The sequence below is a fragment of the Anser brachyrhynchus genome (genome assembly GCF_964034855.1).
Source record: "Anser brachyrhynchus genome assembly, chromosome: 11".
In the NCBI taxonomy this organism is placed as follows: domain Eukaryota; kingdom Metazoa; phylum Chordata; class Aves; order Anseriformes; family Anatidae; genus Anser; species Anser brachyrhynchus.
This window is the reverse complement of record NC_137706.1, coordinates 20,481,529-20,505,378: the sequence shown is the minus strand read 5'-3', so window position 1 is coordinate 20,505,378 and position 23,850 is coordinate 20,481,529. Positions and strand designations below refer to the sequence as shown.

Below are 23,850 nucleotides of genomic sequence, written 5' to 3'. Positions count from 1 at the left end.
CAGCCACCTCACCAGTCAGCACAGCCCAGATGAGGGCATGGGAACAGGCCCAGATGCTCCAAGGTCAGGGTGCTTTGCTGTGCCCTGTACTCAGACTGACATCTGGCAGAATTACTGCCCCACAGGCCATTAAAGACACACAGGGACCAACAGACTGCCCCCCAAGAGCCGCACACAGCTGCCCGCTTCTCGAGGCAGAGACTGAGACCCACAGGACAACAAGGAATTATTGCTTCTGCAGCTAACCCAGCTGGCCAAAGCTCCTCATCCTCCCCATGCCCAGGACATCAGCTTGGGGATTATCCCACCCAGCCACATCCTAGGTCTCCCCCAGCTAGAGCTGGCTGCACCCATCAGTACAGCAGGACCAGCAAAGCTATGGTTATTTATATATATATAACATTTTAGGCAGTGGCAGAGCAAACTAGCATTGCTTGAATTTGCCCTGCACCAAAGCTTGTTGTGAAGCCAATAAATAAAAGTAAACTCCACCTAGAGACACAAAAGGACTGTCTCAGCAACAGCAATGCCCCTTGTATACACGTCCCTGCTGGGAATAACCCTGGAGTGAGGCCCGAGACCCCCAGTTCTTCAGACAAAACCCATTCAGACAGCTGTTTGCTTGACAGGGTGTTTTGCACTTGGTTCCTCATAGTGATTTCTGCAAGTTGTATCAGCGCAAAGCACCTTTGGTAGGTGTGCACCTCGGGAGCAGCACCCCCAGGGAGCTGGAACAGCCCCAGACTTCTCCTTGGAGCTCAGTGCAGACTCCCCTCCCCAGCCCAGCCTTATCTCAAAAAGCATCCCTAAAGGAGCAAAAGGCTCTCAAGGGATTCTCAAGATAAAATTAAGGGAGACATTTGTTGGGAAAAAAAAAGAAATATTAAGTGAATTGACTTCATTAGAGGCTGTGCCACAGCTTGAGCCATCCAGACCCCGTGCCTGGAGCACAGCTGCTGGTTCACACGAGCAGAAGCCAACCTTGGGCTGACAACAAGCCTGATAATCCCCCCCTGCACCAGCCCTGATAGCCTGATAACCAGCCCGATAACCCCCCCGATAGCCTGATAACCAGCCCCAGCATGGGGGCAGGTACAGGGAGGCACACGATCAATATTGCCAGTGCCTGACGCTCATCGTACTGCAGGTGCTCATTGTACTGCACATCTTGGGGCTATCCCTAGGCAGGCTCTCCTGTACTCCTATGCTGGGTATATATTTACACCCAGGAAACCAAGAGAGAAACCCAGCAAAGCCACACGTAACAATTATTTTTGGAGCTAAAGACAGCGTGGGCAGCGTCACAAGGAGACGCAGGGCGTTAGCGCTGTCTCCGCCACCAGCCTGACCATGGCAAGGCATCTGCTGCGCACCAGGGAAGAGCTGCAGTATTTCCCAGTCCCTACGGGCACAGGGAAAGCCAGCTAACTGATCTTATGAAATCTCCTAATTAATGTTTGTAAAGATCCGGAGATGAGAGCAGCTATGTAATTACTCTCCAGCACGCCCCATTCCTTATCGGGGACTTGTAACCTGGCAGCCCAGACAGACGCCTGGGTCTGATCCTGCCCTTTTCCGGCCCCATTTAGCAGCGGCCAGGCAGCCGTGCAGGACGTGGCTCACACAAGCCCTCGGAGGACGAGGTGGGCTTCCAGAGTCCAGCCTGGACTTGCACATTCTCCTTTTATTCCCAGCCATGACCAACATGTCATGGATCAAGAGCAATTCCACAGAGGTGACTGTGGTGGCACCCCTGGGCAGTGAGCAGGATGTGGCCAGGACCCCTCATGGCACACACCATGCAGTGGCAGCAAGGGTAATCTTGGGAGAAGGTGGTTTCTTAGTAGCTAATTTTTATTTTTATTTTTGCACATTGCCCTGAATACCTCTCCCATTGCTTTTGGAAAGGTGGCAGCATCAGATTTTCCAGCAGGAAAAGTCTCCTGCGTAACAAACGTTTTATTTCAGCAGCGTGCTAAATAAGTGCAAAGGGTCACGGGAGCTTTCGGATGACATCAGCCCCTTTACTATTAATCCCGTGTTGAATATTATCCAGGAGAGAGTAATTTTTAATGGGGCCCTGGCTCGTCTTGTTTAAACTTGCACATACCTGAGCTACTTTTAGGCCTAAACCCACAGAAAAGAAAATAATGCGACTTGGCTTTAGTGCAAGCAAGAGAAGTGCTAATTCCACCTTCTTTTATCTCTGCGTTTACTCAGTAGTACAGAGTAAATACAAGAAAATGGAGATTGTTACATTAAGGCACACCTAATAATACTACACCATTCTTAATGCCAATTAACTCTGGGGCCTTTCAACATTGCAATCACTCAGAGCACACTCCAGATAATACAGCTGATAGGGCAAGTGAAAAAAATAAGAAGCAGTGTGATCAGCACTTGTGGGTAAAGGCTGAGCCTCAGCAAGGGGAAGGGGAGCGATTATCACAGCAGCACACAGCACCTTTGTGCTGCGGGTCTCCGGGTGCTTTACCAGCAGTTAAACGAGCTCGAGCACCCCAGTGCCCTCATTAAATATTACACTTCGTATTTGCAATGCACAAGACCTGAGCAGGGAGAGGAAAAAAAATCAGCAGCCCCATTTTGGTGCTAAGCTCAGGGCTTATCCCAGCTTTACCAATAAATGCAGGCACAAGGAAAGGCAGCAGCTGGGTCAGGCTTGCTCAGAGAGCAGGGGTGAGGAGGGGCATCCTGCCCCTGCGAGGCTCAGAGCTGCCTTTCCTCATGCTCCACCTGAGCAGGCACTCCTGGAGGTGCTGTTTGTGGGAGCAAAGGGCCGAACTGGAACCATTAAATGGGATCTCTCTCACTGGGATGCAATTACACAGGTTTTCCTCCTATTTATTATTTGTAACATGCAGATAAAACTGATGGTGCCCCCCAAAAAACCTACAAAACCTTTAAGTTACATTAGTCAAGAGACTTACAAAGGGTGTTTTTAGACAGCCACCGCTCTCCTAGCAATAGCAAGGTCTCCAACAAGACTCGGTGCCCTGGTTCTCTCAATGCAGAGATGCTGCTGTGAAGTTTGGCAGCTGGACACCCACCCACCGCTGGTGGAGAGGAGACAGGTCTGTGTGGTCCAGCACACTCCTGCTCCCAAAGAGCTGTGAGATGCCCATAGCTGACCGAGGTACGGCCAAGCAGCAGGCTACAGGAGCCCGAGCAGCACCGCGTGGAAGGAAGCAGCAGAGAGCTTTGCATTTTTGTGCCCTAAACTAAGTCACCAGGTTGGGTTATTTCTGAGATGGAAGGTATGATCTTCCTTTCTAAAAATACGCATGGAAAGCTGCCAGGGGGAACGCAGGCCTCCAAAACCAACAGGCAACTCTGCTTTTAGAAGAAGAGAAGCCCTCAGAGTCCTCTGAGCTCTTTGAAAGTTTTTTTTTTTTAATGTCAGTGATGGGAGTCTTGGTGGGCTCTGCAGGTCACAGAGCCTGTGGTTCTGATGCAAACTAAAAAAAAGCTTTCAGAGCAGAGAGGACGTGTAAGCAGAGCAGCCCTGCAGATCAAACAAGCCACAGCACTCGATCCACCAGCTCCCCATGCATGCGAGCGGGACACTGCCCCAAGGGGAAAGCGAGCGCGGAGCTGGCGACGCTCCCCGCACGTTTGGATTGCTCTCACATCCGACTGGATTCACTCAGCTTGTTTTAAACCTGTTCAGGGCAAGACCACAACATTTTATATTGTCACCAGGTCCCCAAGGGCACAGGACCTGTCAGGCAGGCACTCCAGACAGCAAAGCCCACCAGGGTTTCGCTGGAGGAGGCTGGGGCAGGACACGTCGGGACGCAGGCACCCACAGCGCACTGCCCACGTCCCAGGTCCCAGCATACAAGGGATAAGGCAGCACCATGGACATCACAGGAAGCCCCTCAAAACCTTAACCATTTCTACACCAAAAATGAACACCAAGGGCAAAGGCAAAATTAAAACCCTCAACAGGAGCTGGTCGTTCAGGTACACATGCACCACGTGGCCAGCAGGACAGGAGCTCCCTCCATAGCACATGACAGCTCTGAAAAATAGTTTGCAAGCTTTAGAAGATTTCAGCTTCAAAGCATTGCTTCACAGTCTTCTACCCTAAAATCTAAGATTTCTAAATGCTGAATAGTTGAGTTTTCCCTTGGGGAACAAAAAGCATTTAGGAAAAAAAAGGGGAGAATTATTCAAAAAAATCCCTTGTTGATGGGGTAGAAGTCATCCACAACACACCATGCCAGGCAAAGAATTGACTCAAGGTTCAAAAACAAGCTTTTAGGAAACACTAACTTAAAAAAAGCTTATTGCAACTCAAAGGTAATTTATTAAATCATAAAATCTGACACTATTGAAAAACATTAGTGCTTCAAGAGAAGAAGAATATTTGAATTTGAAAAAAATCACTGGGCCAACTTGTGTCAAGTACTCTATTTTTCATCTGCACTGCTCGTTCTGTGGCACAGACCAAGGACACCTGGTTTCAGCTCAGAACTTGTGTTCGGAGGCAGAGCTGGAGCCGCAGCGTGGCACAAACAGGGCAGGCATCCATGCAGCCACAGGAGCAAAGCACCGTGCTTGCTTGGATAAGTGCTTTGGGCCATTTTTTTTTTTTTTGAGTATGATGACATCCTAGTAAGTGTACACAAGTTTTCAGTGGCATCATAACAAAGTTAAACTTACTTATAATGGCTTTCCCATTTGCAGAGACGGTTTTACCTTTCTTTTTATAAGAGGAAGGAGCCCAACGGGGAAGATGCAAGCTGAAAGAGCGATACATGTGAATTTTAAAAGTCATTTGTGCTGCCTTTTATCTACTTGCTGCTGAGAACACAAGCAGGATGACACAAGTCTGGCCACCCCACGCTGCAGAGCCATGCAGCAGCTCCCTGGCTCTCACTGCTCTGCTGGGAGAGGGCTTGGGCAGAGCAGCACTCGCAGACACCCACCAGCAGCGGATGAGAGCAAAACTCTTCCCAGCAGCCTTCCCCTGCTAATCAGAAGCAGCCCTATCTGGCCTCAAGACTCAAAACCAGTCCCAAGCATTGCCTAGCTGAGAGAGCGAAACCCTCCAGCAGGTTTAAAGTTAATTTTTTTGTCTTTTCTATCAGGCTGGATCTAATTAGGAAAGGAACAGCATCACCAGAAAGGCTAAAATTAAACTGTCCCTTCAATTAGTGGAGTGTAGCTGGCAGGAAAGCAGGACCTCATGGCTGGGGGTTGCTGTCTGTGGCTTTGGCTTGGCTCTCCAGGAGCACCAGGCGCCCCCCTGCCTTCAGACCCTGCTGGGCCTTTGGATGCTAATTGAATGAAATCAGATTTTCAGCAACAAAATGACTTTCTGAAAAATGCATGAGCAGGGACGGGCTGCCCTAAAACTAGAGTTGCTCCTAATCTAAGAGGTGCAGAGGGAAGGGAGATGGAGGTAGAACAAGGGTGCTGGTGCCCCATGAGCCTGGGCTTCCACCAGGTTTGAAGGAGGGAGAAGGGCCAGCCTGGACCCATATTAACTCCTTCTGCCTCACCCCACAAAGGAGCAAGCCATGCTAAAATTCAGCAAGATTTCACCTGAACACACCACAACCACTGCGAGAAGATTAACAGGTTTAATTACAGACCTGGGACAAGCTCCTGGGGTTGGGCTGTCACTGCCAGCTCCCCAGTACACCACCACATCCAGTCAGCTCGGCTGAGTCCACCTCTCCCATGCATATGCTCACAAAGATCAAAAGGCTTGGAGATGCTGCTCAGGATCAGGAAAGCAGCTATTCTGATGCAAATAGAGCCAGCCCCATCACCCAGAGCTCAAAAGCAAGGTTCAACCAGAAATGCAGCTTTACAGGCTGAGATCCCTTGCGACAGCCAGTCTTTCCTGCTTCTAACACAATTTGGAATTGCTCTGAAAGAGCTTTTCTGAAAATACTGCAGAAGACCTGGTTTTGGACTTCGCCTATCTGCACACCAACGCACCCACCTCCCCCAGAGGCCATAAGGCAAGAGGTGGGACAGTCACTGCCCCCATCCCCAGCACAAGTCACCTCCGGGTATCTCCTGCCTTGCGACAAGGATATCACAAGAGCCACACAGATCAAAAAAGTCAGTATCACCCTCATTTTACAGTCCCTTGCAAAGAGGCAACATGCCTGAAGCCAGAAGTAGGACTGGGGACCATGAACCCCTCGTTCCCAGGTACTCAACTGGGATGTGCCTGGCTCCAGGTTTCCCATTGCAAATAAACATCTGCAATAAAGCCTCCGCTCAGTGCTCCAAAGTGAGGAATATCTCCATTTTTCAGTGAAAAAATATTCTCCCAAAGGGCTGCAAGACTTATAAAAAAACGTACCCAAACAATGGTAAGAGAAGAGGTCATTCCTGCGCTCTGTTAATGGGGTGTTAAATTATCCCAATTACATGTGTTGCAATATCACATATTTAGCTCTGTAACAAGCACTAAAATCTTGGCATTGCCTTTGGCCAAAGGCAATTGCTTATCAAACACGGAACGCGGTGCCAGAGAAAAATGATAACTATTTCCTAACGCATTAGAGGAATTCTGCCCTGGATGCAGGGCTTCATTAGCCAGACACAAACGCGTCGTGATTGCGTGGTTTTAATCTCCACGGGTTTGAGCCAGCGCTGCAGAGCACGCCGTGGCAGGGAGCTCTGCACAAAGAGCTGGAGAGGGGCTCCCGTGGAAAATGAGATGAGCAGAGCGCGGCCAAAGACGCATGCATGGATGCATGGTAGTTCACTTGCATTGCTGTTTATTATTCAGAAAGCTTTCCTGTGACACCCAGTGAGCTGCGGAGCGACTTAGCAGCACAGAACGGGGTTGTGAGCATTCCTCACGCTACGGGAAGGGTTTAGCGAGAAGCAGCTGAACTGGCAGAGAGAGGATGGGCACCTCCAGCCCCCACAGCCAGACACTTGGAGAGCTCAGCAATCCTGCAGCACTGAGCACAGCCCCAGACCAAGCACCTTCCCCGCCTGTAGGAGATGGAGTAACCTTTACCAGCTCCCTGAGCAATACCCAGATCTTTGCTGGGTATGTGACACATCCCTGATGTCTTCTCCCTCTTTGGGGAGCCAGCACCACAGCAGGGGGATCGCTCCCAGTCACATATTGAGGTTACCGGCCCCTTTCAGCCCGGTTTGGAAATCCTGCAGCGACAGCTACAGCCTCCCCCAGCGCTCCAGCGGCTCCGCGGCCAAGCCCTGCTGGAACCTGGATGAGAAGAGCCTGCACAACAGGGAAAAATAACAGGGGGAGGCAGAAAGCTAGCTGAACTCTCTTTAACCCCAGAAAGAGTGCAAAGGGATTTCTTATTTTCTTCCCTCTGGTTTGTCCATCCCTAATTAGTATCTCAGAAAGCCATGTCGGTATTTCGTAACCCCGCTAGGACAGCCAGGCTCAGCCAGGACTGCTTGGTGTTGCAGAAATTTATGGTTTATGCTCCATCCTCCTCGCAGCACTTCCCCCAGGCCAGACCACAGGGTGCTCCGGGGGCCACGCTGCCAGACATGAAAGAGCAGCTTGGTCCAGAGAATCCTAAAAAGGTGACGGCGGGGGGGGATCTGCTGGGAGCTGGAGCATCCTGACCCACAGCCAGCACCCTGGGGGTGCAGGATCACACTGACACGGAGGTGTAAGGGCTTCGCCATCCACAGGTCACTCCACAAAGGACAAAGCACACGGCCAGCAGCTCCCAGAGCTGGGGGCAGGGAGCACGTGGGGACAGCCCTCCAAAATTTCATCTATTTAAGCCCAAAGGTGAAGAGCTGAGCCTGGGAGGTTGCAGCACCTGAGCTGTGGCCCCTGTAGGTGCAGAAGGCTGAGGTGGAGCAGGAAGGATGCAGCCCGCTCCCCGATGGCACCAAACAGTGACCAGAGGTGGGTCTGGGGGAACACAAGTACTTCTCTCAGTAACTGATGGAAAGCAGGATTTATACCCCGGGATATTCACAGGTAGGTCCCAGGAGCACTATGGCAGGGAACCATGGACACAGCCTGAAAAGTCCTGGAAAGATTGAGGCAAGTTCAGTTGCATTCAGGTTCTGAGAATTATTTTCTGGAAATGGGCATGTGTTAAGATTATTCATGACAGTCAATTTAAACCCCAAATGTAAGAAACTCTAGACTTACCATTAAATATTCACAAAGTCAGATCTAAGCTACGCTGACACAGGCCAGACAAAATCAGAGCTAAGTGATACATTACCCAAACAAGAGAGTTAAATAAAAACCCTGTGACTTACTAACAAGTTAAGTAGGAGATTGCTGTTCTCTTGGATTGAAGTGTTTGAAAGTAATGTTTCTGCATGAGCGATCTGCTCATGGAATACCTCAGGAAGAGGAGTCGATTCACAAATTCCTCCCACTCCTGCATTACCAAGACCTGACCAGGACATGCCTTTGTGGATGGCAGGAGATTTTTAGACCAGATGTTGTCAATCAGCATAGCTCCACTGGGTTCATCTTCAGAGCAGCTACACTGCTCTACAGCCTATAGCATCTGGCTCGTGGGGACTTCCTACTGACTGGAGGGCCATAAGAGGTGTTCTATATATATGTGTGTATATATATATATAAAAAATGCACCCACCATGACAGGGCTCTCAGATAACTCCTCCTAGAGAAGCGCAGTCATTAACAGCTAGAGGAGGGGTCTCCATGGGAGGGATTTACTCCAAAGACGACACATCCTTCCTGATAATGTGTTCCAGTTTCCTTTTTCCCCATTCAACATCTGGGGTATATTTATAGGTAGCCAATTTAGCTCAGAGATCCCACATATGGCACTGCAGCATCACTGCATGCACTCGATAAGGGCGGGGAGAAACTCTTCTGGAAACGGGTGGGAAGCAATCCCCAGCTCTTTATGAAAGTTGAGCAAGAAGTCACTAACACGTGCAGAAACAACAGGAAAAAAGGAATATAACTTTGAATAAAGTGGTGCAACAGCTCTGGAAAAAAAAACAAGTGAAAATTATCCAGTTTGTATAAGATATTCCGAAAGCCAGTGTCAGTCCATCATGTTTTGTATTAAACCCAGATGTATATCATCTTCTCATCAAAGAGAAGTGGCTGTAGTTGTTACAGTCGGCCAGCTGGTTTTAAGCTCCCCTTTTCCCCATAGTGTAATATATCCCAGGCTCATTGGAGCTCACGTCCCATGGAATATCTTTGCAATTTGTAACCAGTGCACAATACGGCTCAGCTGTAATTTCATAAATCACCCCGGAGCCTCCGTTTAATAATAAATCTTCTGATAGCTCTGGATTGCAAGGGACCGAGCAAAGGTCTGAAAGAGGATTTTTGCCTTTCGAAGAGGAAAAATAGATGCAAAGACATTTGCAAAATCCACAAGGGGTCAGTGTCTTGGCAGAAATCCTCCTCTAGCACTGACGAGCACAAGCATGGTCTCAGCTCCAGGATGTTTTTAATACTCCAGGACAAGGGTAGGCTTCGTGGGGGCAGGGGGTCGCACTGGATGTTTCTCTCCCTCCCACTCTTTTTAATGAGGGAAGAAGTCAAGCAGCAGTCCTGCTTTTCTGCACTTCCCTGCTCACTTCAGCACAAGTGGCCCCTTAGGAGCAGGGCAGCCAGCCGGAGGCTGTCACCACACCTGGGGACATCGGCCCGGTTATCGATCAGGATGGAGCAGCACCACTGCACAGCAGCAGCGGGTCGGGACCAACCCAGATCTATCCAAATTGCAGCCCCAGTTCGAGCAGACCATAGGGCCTGCAGGGCTTGCATAAATGTACCCCTTGCAGCATTGCACAGAGTTTTAAATAAATATCAGCCTCTTGAAGTCTTCCCCTCACTGTGAGTCACCTGAGGGATACATTGCCAACAGCAGACCTAGAGAGGGAAGGAAGTTTCCCAGCTCATCTCAACACCATAATCCCGGAGGTGCTTTGATATATAAAGTAAGAACAACCTCTTTAACATCCTCAGTCATTTTCATTTGCAACCATGTAAGTAGGGTGAGCTTTGAAAGTTTCTGCTACTTTCCCCTATGCTATTTTTCTGCCTGCATAGACTTCTGTGATTGTTTTGCAGATGTTTTCCATTGACTCGAGGACCACTGCTCTAGGGGGTGACAGCCAGAAGCTTTACCAGCCTTCACTCCGTTTCCCTCTCTGAGGCCCATTACTGAAACCAGCTCAGAGACACAGCGGGGTTCTTACAGGGCAGCACAGTTGTAGGAGGATTGCCCATGGTCTACTCGATCTGATCTCCCACCTCCCCCCATACTCATCCTGAAGGAAACATGTTTCACAACATCCCATTAAAAGACTGCTTCACAGCTCTCTTCTACATTGATAATCCACAGTTCATGAATGTTAAGCTAAGGCACTTGTAATCCTGAAAATTTCATCTTAGTTTGCCTGGTTTCAGAGTGAATTGCATCTTAGACAACTCCAAAATCAGCACATGGCTCCTTTTCATATTGCTTGATACCAGTTCACATATGCTTTTTCCTGAGATGTTTACTAGTGCAAGAATTCAAGGACATGGCTATCAAGTCTTGCTAGAAAGGAAAATAAATATTGAGGTCAGTTCCCATCAGGGCACCACACACTTGGAGTCACCTCAGAGGAGGTAGTCTCTCTGCCCAAATTACTCCACACATGCTGTGATTTAATAAGTTACTTACACCAACAGCAGCACAAATCCTGCATGTTTAAGGCCTGCCCACTAAACCCGGCGCAGGGAACAGGCTTGCTGTAGTTGGATTACATCAAATTTCAAAGATTGGTAAAACTGGGAAAAAATAAGCCTCCTGATGCGTTCCCACAGACAGAGGGCTGCACTCTTGCAGGGAATTCTCCCTCTGGAGTCTGTGGGAGGTTTATGTACGGGTCCCACTGGTGCATCCCTTGCACTTTGTGCTGCACAACTACTGGGGGTGAGTGCGGGGGGGGGCACCCACATGGACATGACACCTTGGTCCCCAAATTCCAGGAAAGAAAGATGCTCTCAGGCCCTGGAGGAATTAAACATGACTCCAGAAGTGGCTTGTGCCATGTGAGGAACCTGGACACAAACAACAGGCCACAGTGTGAAGGTGTAACAAGTTTCTTCCAAAGCAAGGTTAGCAGGCACTGCCTTCCCTTAAGAGAAACGAATATATTCATTTTATTAAATGCATGGCATCCACTAGAAATAAAAAAAAATGCATTCTGCCATCTCCGTTAACCTGCTTCTTGGGATTTGCAATAACTTGATCTGCAAAACAGGAGAAACTCTAAGGGGCCACTCACAATGCACAGGTCTTTCCCAGAGACACAAGGGGAAGAAACTGCAAAAAGCAGAACACTTAAAAATCCCCTTCTGTCTTTTAGGTCAACTGATCATTGTTTTGATTTCGACTCCACAGCCAAGCAAAAAAAATGTGAGAACACTTTTTGATGAGAAAGTGCTGATCTAATGGAACTGGAGCAATTTGCAAGGCTGCCTCTTTGTACTAAGCTGGAGGTGAAAAACCACAAAATGGGGCATTCTTCAAACTAATCAGGTTCTACATTTCTTCATGAGTTTTAAAGCAGGAAAGACAAGAAATGCAGTGTTACAGGACAAAGGATTTCTTTGCTCATAAGAGCATTCTGGATGGCTTTTCTCTGGAGAAGCTCTTTGGATGTGTCCGTCCTTCCTCCAGTTCCCCACAAAGCCCTCTAGATCCGGGTCTGGTGGTGCCAGCAGCTTGCTGATCCCACTCATCAACTCATCACCACACACACCTTGGAGCCTGGTGGCGATCACCCAACAACCTGCACCCCAGACCCCCAGCACCCCAATCCCAGACAACAGGTGGATTTTCCTCCTGCCCCAGCTGCTCCCTTCCCCTTGCATTATTTCAGTGTCCATCACCAACATGACAGGAGGGAAAGCCTCACCACCACACCATGGCAATAGCTCAAGCACCTGAAAACCTTTCTATATCCCACTGCCAAGCCCCGAACCATGAGAGCAGACTCAAAGCAAAGGTTTTTCCAAGGAGCCAGCTCCTTGGCTTGCCCAAAGGCTCCAGGAAGGCATCTGAGCAGTGCCACTGGGACTACAAGGACCCCCAAGAAAGCAGAGCTCTCAGAAGCACCCTAGGTCACCGATGTCAAAAGCTCCTTCCAGCCACCACCTGGGGCAGAGCATAGGTCCTAGCATTGCTCTGCAAACACTTACTGAGCAGACAAGGAGGAGAATTAGCCCTCATGAAATGCCAGAAGCAACGACAGCAGGGGAATCCTGCGCAGTTAACAGGGTGCAGCAGAAAGGCAGCTCAGTGGGGACTTTCCTCCTGGGACGCATTTTGAGCGACGCAGAAGAGCCTTGTTGACCATCTATGTGCAACTGTTCCTTGAAAAGCTGGAAGTGAAACAGCCAAAAATGAGATGAGCAGAAGAACAAGAGCATGGGGGATACTTCAGAAAGGGGCATTGAGCCCCCAGGGTCAGAGTACTGAAGGCATTCCCACATGATTCAGTTGATCTGTGAAGTGTCTGTAGGAAGAAAACCAGATTTTAAAAGTTTCCCCTGCCAAGGGTCCAGCCCCAGAAGCGGCGCTTTGCAGGGAGCCTCCTGTTACGCAGCATTGAGGAGGGGGAAGATCCACGAGCAGCTGGGGGTGGCCCTCAGCTCTAAGGGGCAGCTCAGTGAGTAGCAGCAGGACACAGGTCACCACATCTAAACCATTATATGCTCCAGTTTCCAGTTTTATTTATGAGACTTGGAAGAATTAATTGGTAAAAAAAGGAGTTGCGCTTCAGAAAGAGATCACAGTAGTCCAAAACAGGGACTGTTCAAGCTAAACTGTTCAAAAGCTCATCCCCCTTAGAGACCCATGCCAGAGACTACCCCCCAGTGATGTGTTCACCTCCACCTTTGCCAGACTGAGGGCTGAAATCCTGTTTGAAGGCAGCTGAGCCCCAAACATGGACCGTGGTGTCAGAGGGGTAGGCAGCTCTCGAGGCACCACAACTTCTGTTTCCTCGGGCAGACAAACAGGTTAAGATCCAACAGAGGTAGGACATGGACCACACATAGCCTGAAGGTGACCAAGTAAGATCGTGTAGATTTCAGATTTTCAACAGGAAAAATATCAAAGAAGTTCCAGCCAAAACCTCCAGTGTGCTTCAACTTTTGCTCTTGGTCTTTCAAGGTCAAAGAGCAACTCCATATAAAAGCAGATCTCTTCCCTGTGAAAACTGCCAGTACCTCTGAGCCTAAAGACTACACAGAGACCCCTGAAGAGGTGAGCAGAGAAAAGGGCCATTGCAAGGCCCCACCTGCACCTCCCTCCAGCCAAACAGCACAAAGTGAGCTTCTCCTTGAGATCCAGCACCAGGCAGATCCAGAAATTCACATGCTTGGGAGTTTTAAGAAGTGATTACTGTAGACTCGAAGCTATTTTTCTATTTTTAAAGAGCTGATGTGACAGAACTGAGGCCCTTACACCATCAGCTCCCTTGGACTGATGGGCCTACTCAATCCCCACCATGCAATCCGGACCATCGGCTGGCTCACAAAGTCCTCAGAAGAAAGAAAAACACACTGAATTCCCCAGCATTTGAATCACTCAAGCTTTTGCCAAGAATGGGCCTCCCTCATTACAGTTTCATAATTCTTCAGCCCTTTCAGACTCGCTCAGACACCGTTTGGGTAATAATTAACCGTTGCGAGCGCTCAGTGCCTGCTCAGTTAAGATCTGCGTGTTCAAGCTTGGCAGACAAGACCTTCAAAACTAAATGCACTGTGACGCTTATTCTTGTCAAGTATGTTGTTGTGGAATAAGAAGGAAAGCAATTTCCAGAGGGTAGCGGGGGTTTTCTTCTTACCTTGCCCTCAAGCATCCTTTGGGAGCAGGAACATCCCAGCCATCATGAACTTCCCCAGGAACTGGTTGGGGTTGCAGGTCTGCATCCCAAAGCCAAGCACAGCAGCATGTCAGATACCCCGGCTGCCTCGGCTCCTGCCCCATGCAGCCCTTCAGATGGGGGTGTTTAGGTCAGGGCTTCAGTAAGACACCACAACCCCTCTCAGGCCAGGACTAAGATGGAGCAGCACTGAGCTTAAAAAAATGCATTTCAAGCTGGGAGATACCAGAAGCCACAGATATTGGATGAACAAGCCAGGGACAAGGTGTAGTCAAAACCAGGCAGAAAGGTTTCCTTCCAAAGCCTGCAGCCAGACCGCAAGGGAAGCTTTGGGGACTTTTCCCTTTCTCCCTGTGTTTTCCCTTTCTGCATGCTCTTCCTGCAGTGCCAGCAGACTGCAGGGTGTGCTCTGAGGACGGAGCTGGGCTCTCACCCCAGCCAAATGACACAGCCACGCTGTCGTGACATCAGAAGGGGTTTGTGACTGTCACCGGGTTCCTGCCCCAGCACAAGTCACTGGTGCCTCTGCTCCAGGGGCCAAGAAAGTGCCAAAACCTTCCGGATCACAATCACACTACACAGCAGCAATGGGCTCTTTTGGGAAGCAGGCAACAGGTCAGAGATGTTTCATTTATTTTTGGAAAAAAAATCCGTAAAACAGGCAGTCCTAGGACTCTTCTAGAGAAAGGATAATCCCACTACCTGCCTGTGTCATGGGCCACTGCCCACCCTTCGCAGCACCTCTGGGGGATGCAGACAGACCCACCACACGTGTCACAGGGCTGTCACCCAACCTCACCTTGTGGCACCGACATGAGATGAGGAACCTCTGAGCAAGCGCTTGATGGCAGATACAGAGCAATGGTGAAACCCTTGGATCCAAGAATCCCTTACCAGGGCTGCAGGCTGAGAACAGGACAGGGAGGTGCTACCAGCCCATGGGCTCCTGCAGCTGGCACTGACATCCCTGAGCACCAGTTCCCACTGCCAGGGCTAACACCCTCCTCCCACAGATGCAATCATGCCAAACAATCCCTTAAACACATCCAGATGTGATTTGGGAGGCTAAATAATAGTTCTTGATCTTATGACAATAGTGCCCAGAAGGACTTGGAAAACTCTGACAAAAGGCTTTGAAGCTTTGTGCAATGTGCCTAGGACAGTTTATTCCAAGAATTCCACAGTGACAGCTAGAAGTGCTCCCTAAATCCCCATCTGACTGAGCTAACAGCCTGAGCATCCTTCCCATACCCAGAGGTGCTACTGGACCATCCATGCCTTAAACTGAACACAAAAAAACACAACCAGAACCGAGCAGATATCCCATACTTCTGTTTTACCAGGATTTAAAGTACAGAGACTGAGAACATACTGAAAAGACCTGCTAGCACATCCAGCTTTTGGTATCCTTTGTCTGTAAACCATAGAAAACACTACACAGGAGAGCTGCTGTATAAAGAAACGTGAACCTAAAGCTTACAGAGGTTTTGCACTGTGCATTCAGGATTACACATGGTTGGATGCTCCTCTGCTGTTTATCTCAGTCTCACTGGTCTTGAAGTCGCACTGATGTTACTCAAGGAAGACTGCACTTAGGACATTTCCTCTATTTCCTGGTCCAGGCTGAAAATACCGTGAGAAATATTTCCAAAAAATATTGGTAGCTCTAATTCCAGCCCAACAGTGAACGGAAAGCAGGAGGCAGGAAAATCAGCAAGCAGCATTTCTCAAAACTAAGGCATAGCTGATTGGGTTTACTTTTTAAACAAAGATTTTAAGGAAACATGGGAGTGAGCCACCCTGCCTGTCCATCCCCGCAGTTTTTGAACTTTTTACTCAATTTCAACAAAATCCGTGCAAGGATGAGCAACCACAGGCTTCTCATGGGGTCTGGCATGCTGCCTCACATGCACCAAGCTGTCCCTACGCAAGGAAAAGCTGTAGTAGAAACCAAACACTTAAATAAGAACCAACAAAATCCCAGCCTTAAAACCAGTGCCTGCATCTCCTCAGACAGGCAGGAAAACCTAATCCCCAGCCCCATGGCAGCTGGAGCACCTCAAGCCGCCTCCTCCTCAAGAAACACCTTTATTTCCCCCAAATCTTTGCCTCTGCAAAGGGGATCACATCCTCCACCACCCGAGAGCTCCCTCATGTGCACGCTGCTTTTCATCCCCCTTCCCAGAGCCCTGCTTCCAGCTCTGTGCCCCAAATCGGGGCTGGCTGTGAGAGTCACGTTTTCCCCAGAAATTCCGGGAAACAGGCTCCTGCTTTTAACGAGGAGAAGGTTTTTCTGCTGACTTCCATAGCCAAGCTAATAAAAATGGAAAGCAATAAGAAATTCCAGCAGAAGGGAGGCACGGGGGGAGGAAAGGGAAGATACCACTCCACTCATTTGAGCCTCTCCTAAATAGGAGAAGATAATTAGCCACATATATCCCAGAAAGAATAGCAACAGTATAAGCAGTTATTGGGAATGCACACTTTAAGAGCATTTGCCAAAAATGCCTGCTTTTATTAAAAAGGAATGGTTTCACAAAGGCCCAACTGTAAGAAAGGTTGTAATTTGCCCAAATAAAACTTAATTTGATCCATGAAATAGCTGTGGTTTATTGTGTAATATATGTGCTATGTGTTTTAATTTAATAGAATCCAATATAATTGTAAGCCAGTGAAGTTTCAGAGCAATTTTGGGTTGTTCCCACAGTGTATATAGCACAGATGCTACTTTGTCCATCGCACCAGCGTATTCATAAATCAGGAATATAGAGGGGATTATCCACAAAGCAGCAAGCAATGCTTCATCACACACCAAACGGAAAATAAGGCCTTTGAGGGAAGCACAAGGAGTTATTTACAGGAAATAACTCCGGATGCTCCGCAGTTAACCACAGCATCTCTGGCTCTCCTCGACCTGACGCTGGGGCCATACCTGTCGCACGGATGGTACTGGGACAGGGCTGCCCATGATGCTCCCCAGCACCACCGTGATGCTGTGGACCCCATTGGGATGCCCTGCCACCCTCAGCATGCCTCCCCTCTGCTAGATTCATCAATGCAGTCCGTGTCAAGTCAGGAGAAATGGAGACAAACCTGTATTTTTACCCCCTAGAATGGCTGCGGTTGAGGCCAGGCGCCTGGAGGCAGAGCAGCAGCTCCAACCACAAGTCTGCTTCAGCCTCTGACCCGGTGCCACCCGATGCTTTGGGCAGCGGGTAAAGCTCATCCCCTGCCCCAGTCCGACCCACTGCCAACAACAAGCACAGCTACAGCACAGGAGCAAACAAAGCCCAAGCCTACTGGGGCCACTGGAGTTTTGGGAAGCGTGGGTACACATCCAAGTCCTTCAGCAACTCTTAAAAATATTGATTTTCAACCCAAACCAAGAACCAGAGCTGTTTCATTCTTTACAGAGACCATGAAGTCAAACAGCATCACCTGGAGCTCATTCCTCTGCACCAACAATTATTTTTTTTCCCCTTGCCAACCCATACCATTGGGGAATATTCAGCTTTTAATCATGCATCGAACACGTCCTCCACATTTCTACTGCAGAGATAAAGCCCTGAGAAGGAAGATTATGGTCTAAATGCTGAAAAAGCCTGCAGAACAGTGGCAAAAAACTGCTACAATAGGATTTTAGCCTTTCTTTGCAGCAAGAGCTGAGCATGGTTCCTTTTAGCATTCATTTCTTTTCTGTTCTGGCTAGCAAAAGACATTTTGCAGTCATAATAGCGGTGAACGTCAAGGGCAGAGAAGATGAACGTCTTCAGGACCTACCAGCAGCAACTGGCTGCTTCTCATCAGCCCATTGCACAGACAGCTTTAAAACATGATGCTACTCAAATTAAGAGGATCTTGTCAAATAAACACACTCCACACACCAAAGCCCACAAGGACTCGGGCCCAATTCTGGGAGAACTGCAATTTCGGGTGCTCTTGGCACTGGGACATTACTGGGCAGCATTAACACTCCTGGCTGCGGCTGCACCCCACAAACAACCAGGGACCCCTCTGTTAATACTCTGATGAAGGTGCCCAGTGAGTTTTGCAGCCCCAGCACCCCGTTAAGGCACCTCCCTGTCCCACCACCCCTGGGGACAACCCATGCAGCAACCAGGGTGAGCCAGCCTGCTCCTTCCAGGCTCTCCCACAGGATCAGACTCTGCATAGACAAGGAAATCAGAGGGCTGAGGGAGCTCTGCCAGCCCTGGCACCAAACTCACGATGCCCCCATCCCACAAGGACCGACCAAGGCACGCTCCCACCCACCTGTTTCACGGGGGAACACCAAGTGGTGCGAGCACCTCTGAGCTCTGACACCAGGATGCTGCTCCTCAACGCTGCTTTTCGGCAAACCTCCAGCTCTGCAGCCCAAACTCCAAGATCAGGGTGTTGCAGAGGGGAAAAGTGGGTTTGGTCAGGGGTTTATCACCCCTCCTACAGAGGCTGGGGCTGACGAACAAACACCAGCAGCTGGGGGAGCACAGCTGGGACCCATTGGGTCCGTAGCAGCGCCCAACGATGCTCAGCTGCTCCTGCAAACCCTGGAAGGGAGAAAAGTTCTCTTTCAGATAAATGTCTGCTCCTGCCCACCTGGCTTTCTTGGGGATATTTAAAATTAGCAGTGGGGGTTGTTTGTCATAAATGGGAAGGCTTTCAGCAGACAGTGCTGCTCAGAAAGTCCTACAGCTTCTCTAAAGGAGCCAAAGTTCGAAGGACTACAGTGAAGTATTAAAGGGGAGAAAAGGGACAGCAAAGAATACTTGACGTCTTATTTCATTGCCTCTCCATAAAATCCTTTTCATTCCCTTTAAAGCCTCGCTGTCAACTGAAATAAAACTCTAGATTTATGCCCGGGGAAGCGCATGAGTAATAAAAAAAAAGAAAAATGAAGCACGGTCAGTGGGTTGCACAATGGAAACCCCGACCTTAACCCTCCAAGGTTCAGCACAGGGAAAAGCAAAAACTGAGGCAAACCAGGAGCGGCGCCAACCGGAGCTCGGTGCCACCATGGCAGTGCAAGGAGCAAAGCAGGCAGTATCAGGGCATCCTCTCTCGTCCTTCCTTGTCCTTCCTCGAGGATGTGTTAGAGGCGGGTGCAGCCAGATTTGGCACTGCCTGGGGCTACGCTGTCACCTCTGCGGAGGAGGTGTAGGAGATGGCACAAGGGACAGGGCCCCAAAAGATGGTTAAGGATGTCTGCAGAGTCCCACAACACGGCATCTCGACAGGGACGGGCGCTGGCATCACTGCGGGGTGTTTGAGGCCATCTGGGTGGCGAGGGGGGAGCCGGGAAAGAGGAGCCTGGAAAAGGAAACCGGCAGCGAACATGGAGAAGCAAATCAGCTCTTGGCTGGTTCTTCTGAGTTGAAACGAAGGCAGTATTTACGAAACCCTCTTTTTGTCAAAAAATATATCTTAAAATAAAAATGATCTTTTAACCAAGTGCATGGAAGTGATACAGCGAGTGATGTAGGTGGTATGGCACAACACACCAAATCTAAGCCAAACGGGATAAAAAAAAAAACCCTGCAAAGCACTTGAAAGCTGGCTTTAAACGATAGTGACATGTTTTGACACCATTCCCTGACAACAATGGCTGTAACACAAACAAAAATTAATGATGTCATATTAGTACCGATGCTGCGTGAACTCAACCAATGTGGTCCCAATTAAGCATCATTGCAAGTATGGTTATAATTTGAAAAATGAGCTGCAGAAATGTCATTGCGACATTCCCTGCTCACGTCTCTCCCCAACATCTACGCCAGGTCTGTGCCTTTCCCGGCACGATGAGGTCCCCACCTGCCCCATCCCTGCTCGTAGCTGCTGTAGAAACCCTCAGGTATTATCAGGAGGGATTTTTAATAGTAAGTCAGTCCTGTTTTAGTCTCTGTCTGGGTTTGGAGCCATTAAGGAGGTCTTGTTGCACGCTTTTCTCTGCAAAGACGAGGGCTACAAAACCATCCCCTAAGCACTGAAAGCTCAGGAGCTCCTTAAAGTCACCGGACTCCAGAGGCAGGGACTTCACGAAAAGCCAACTTGCACAGATTTGTAATAAAACTCCGAGACTTGGCCACACCAGTCACTGGCAATAAATAATGCAGCAAATAACTTTACTGGCGAAGTGAAGCCGAACACCGCCCAACCTGCCCATGCAGGCGCACGGTGCTACAGCGCTGAGAGCAACGAAGCTGATGCAGAAGTCAACAAAACGTCTGATTTTATCCACAATTTTCAGAATGTACCTCTGCTGGGACAAGCTCATCAATCCAGGACTTCTGGCTGCAACTGCTCCTCAGAGCAAGGATATTCTTAGAAACAATTCGGTATTGCTTTATTGCCTGACGGAGACTGGGAGAGCCACAGGACGAACCTGCACAAGCCTCGTCCAACTCACTTCCACCTTATTTCAGGTTGCTGGAGGGGTTCCCAAAATTCAGGCCATGTTACGGTGTCTCCAGCGGAGGATCCACCCAACTATGAGTTATCCAAAAGCACCGTTTGTTTCTCAACCATCAAACACATCCGGGAGGTACCAGAGTCAGTGCAAGGTCAATAATGTAAACTGGTCCTACTGGACAATGCAGACTGGTCCTACTGGGTCCTACTGGCCTTTAGGGCCATGCTCTGTTCTGCTCTTCCCATCAGCATTGCTACCCAACGATTTGCACAAACGGGAACAGGCACACACATCATCCCCACGTCCCCATTGTGCTGTGTGTTACTGGAGAGCAGTGAGCCCTGAGCAAGGGCAGCTACAGGAGATTTCCCTCTCACCTTCTGTTTGCTCCCCGCTCTCACACTGTCCCCATTTCCCCTCCTCTTGGACACAGCTGCAGCCTGCCAGCAACTGACCATTTTTCTAAGGGGCCTGGCTGGGATGGGGGACAGCAGTCACCCCTTTGGACATCCCTCCTGACTGCACAGCCTGAGCAGATGCTGCTCTGAACTTCAGTCAGGGAAAAAAAAAAAGACAAAAAAAAAAGACAATTAAAAAACCCCCCTATAATGCGAATACTTTATTATCAATGAGTGACTGGTATTAGCTTTTTGTCTGGGTATTAATAATATTTTCAAAAAAACCATACATCAAAATTAGGGCTTTCTCCTATTTTTGCTGTATAATTTTTTTTTAAAAAATCTGTATTGAAAGAATTATATAAGCCAAAGTGCATTTTCTGTTTTTTGTCCATATACACATTGCACCATACATAAATAATTACATTGTAAAAATGACTCCATAATTACAAGTATAATATATATTTTCATATAATATATAAAACTTTATATTAAATCTAGGTAGGTGATATTTGGGATAGTCTGCGTCTTTTTTTTTTTCTTTTCCTTGCGTCAGAGGCTGACCGTTATCGATTGTTACTGAGCAAAATCTCCAGCCAACACGGACACGACGTGATGAACTGTCTCGAGTAACAGGGCCCCCAGCCCTTGGCGAAGCTGATCCGCACGCTGTTGGGGTCGTAGGGCCCGTCCGCGTAATCCAGCTCAGCGGTGTGCTGCAAGAGGCAGGACTTCTCGTAGTCAAACACCTTGATGGAATAGCCCGGCATCACCTTGCGCACTATCAAAGTCCTACAGTTGGGGATGTCCAGTGTCGGGGAGTTGACAAAGATGGGATGCTCGCTGCGATTGTAAGCCCACACACCGTCCGGTTCTTTGCTAAGTAAAATCCCGTAACCGATTTTACTTCGAGTCCTTCTCACAGTCTCGCTCCTGTTTTCCAGGTTTAGCTGTCCGAGGCAGAAGCCGTTTCCTTGAGGTAGGTCATAAAATATACTGACAGACTGTTCGTACACTGTGTAGAGGCGGCCGACGCGCGTCCGGTGCTCCCAGTAGGCCACGTTGCACCAATGGCTCCTTTTCACGGCATCGGGCGACGTGCTGGCATCTGCGGGGGAAAGCAGAGCAAGAGTCAGGTTTTCTGTGGACACCTGGGAGAAGACAAGTATCGAGGGCAAACGAATGGTTTTTCCCACCCACCAGCTCTGTTCTTGTGGGAACAAAACTTGGCTTCAACCCAAAGATCGTCTTTAACCCAAAGCTCGTCGTCAATCCAAAGCTCATCTTTAACCCAAAGCTCGTCTTCAACCCAAAGCTCTTCTTCAACACCAAGCTCGTCTTTAACCCAATGCCTGTCTTCAACCAATTCTGTCAAATGGCCCCAGGAAAGAAGGCTCAAGGAAGGGCTGGTGCCCCAGTGGTCCACCCTCCAGCTCCCACGGAGCCCAACACCCCTTTCTCTCTCTAATTCAATGCTCAGCTCTGCAACCAGCAGCCAGGACCCCACGAACTCAAGATGCGCCCACTTGCAGCACCCAGAGCCCGCTGGGACAACGTACCCCGATACCACCTCCATGGTCTGGCCACCCCTGAGCTTGGCAGGTCCCCAAGCTCCTCCAGCACTGCTGTGGTGCTGCACCCCCATGTCCAAAGGCAAACTTGGGTTGAGCTGAAACGCCGAGGATGTCCACGAACTGCTCGGGTGAGCAACCCGGCAGCAGCTCTGCTACGTAATATTCTTCAACAGCAATGCTGATGTTCCCACGGGGGGAACACGAAATCTGAGCAGGCATTTCATACCAAGGGGGAGTAGTTTCCCTGAACTATACATGTCCTCCTATAAAGCCACTGGAATTCTCTCCAGAACAATAAGAAACGTCTTTTCTTTCTCGGAATTACATTTAGGGAAGATGGGAGGGATGCAGATTGCCAGAAATCTGCTCAAAGCTCAATGGAGTTTTTATGATGCCTCCAGAAGGAACATGGGAACCTCAGCCCCACAAGGGCCCCGGAGGGGGCGAATTAACCTCTTGCTAGACATCAGCCCTGCTCCTGCCTCCAGGTAAAAGAAAACCGCTCTGGGATTTCAAGCGAGCTCTGCCCTGCTCTACGTCCGGCATTAAGCTCCCTGACAATATATCACGCGCCCGCGGCCTGCTGACCCCTCCGCCTCCGTGCCATCAAGTCTGATTAACTCGCACGCGGGGTGATGCCATTATTTTGCTTCAGAGACCCCATTGACGCACCGGATTTCAAGCACAGCCCCGCAGCCCCGTTTCTTTTCAGGCTCAAATTCCCCCGGAGGGGAATGGGCTCCCCTCCCCATTAACGATCTTTGAATTAAGCGGCTTTGTTAGACTTTAACTTGAGTTGTAACTGTGCAAATTTAAGGGGAGGGAGATGGGGGTAATCGTGCAAGCAGGGAGGAGGCAGAGCCAGCAGGATGCCCTTGGCCGCAGGCAATGCTCATCATCTCACACCGACCGCTCCACGTGGTCCAAACCCCCACCAGAACGACAGATCAGACCCTTTCCCCCCCCATATCTGTTCAAATAATTTATAGGAACCCACAGAGACGCCAACGACCCCATTTTGGTGTGATGTGTGCTGTATCCAGAATAGGGAAGGAAACTCTCCCTGCATTTCTGGTGACCTACCATGGAGGAGCACAACAACAGCTTTGTGCCTCCTAATGCTGGAGCTGATGTCCTGGGCCTCCTAAAGCCATGGGAAAATGCGGGCCCTGCAGCGTGTGACCCTACAGATGTGGCAATGGCCAGGCTAAATGGGGACACGCTTCAGCTGGGGCTGCTTTTGTCTTCAAACCCACAGCAAGAGCAGGAGAAAGCCAGGAGAGATGTTGACCAAGCAGCTGCTCCGCAGCCACCGGCCCGTTCCTGGATGGAGCAATTACAAAGAGCCACAAGTCTCCAAAGTGCGTTTTGTGCTCCTCTTTGAGCTCCAAGTGCCTCTTCTTGCTCCCTGTTTGGGACAGCCCGTGACATGGGCTCTATTTAGACAAAAATCAGCAAACGCAAAGGTTTTTCCCCTTTTCCTTGCTCTTTGGACGACAACCTGCATTTGCTTTTCCATCTCAAATGACCTCCCAGCCCTGGATGCCCAGGAACCGAAGGAACAACGAAATGCACTCCAAAAGGGTGATGG

General features: G+C 49.3%; 1 protein-coding gene across 1 annotated transcript in view; it reads right to left on the bottom strand.

Annotated features, from left to right (window-relative positions):
* Nucleotides 1-20,893: 20,893 nt before the first annotated feature.
* The window catches only part of SMAD6 (SMAD family member 6), a 35,054-nt gene continuing 32,097 nt past the window's right edge, over nucleotides 20,894-23,850 (bottom strand). Inside the window, exon 4 of the mRNA XM_080551512.1 lies at nucleotides 20,894-21,793. Coding sequence (XP_080407638.1) covers nucleotides 21,252-21,793 — 542 coding nt within the window. The 3' untranslated portion in view covers nucleotides 20,894-21,251. The remainder of the gene's footprint in view (nucleotides 21,794-23,850) is intronic.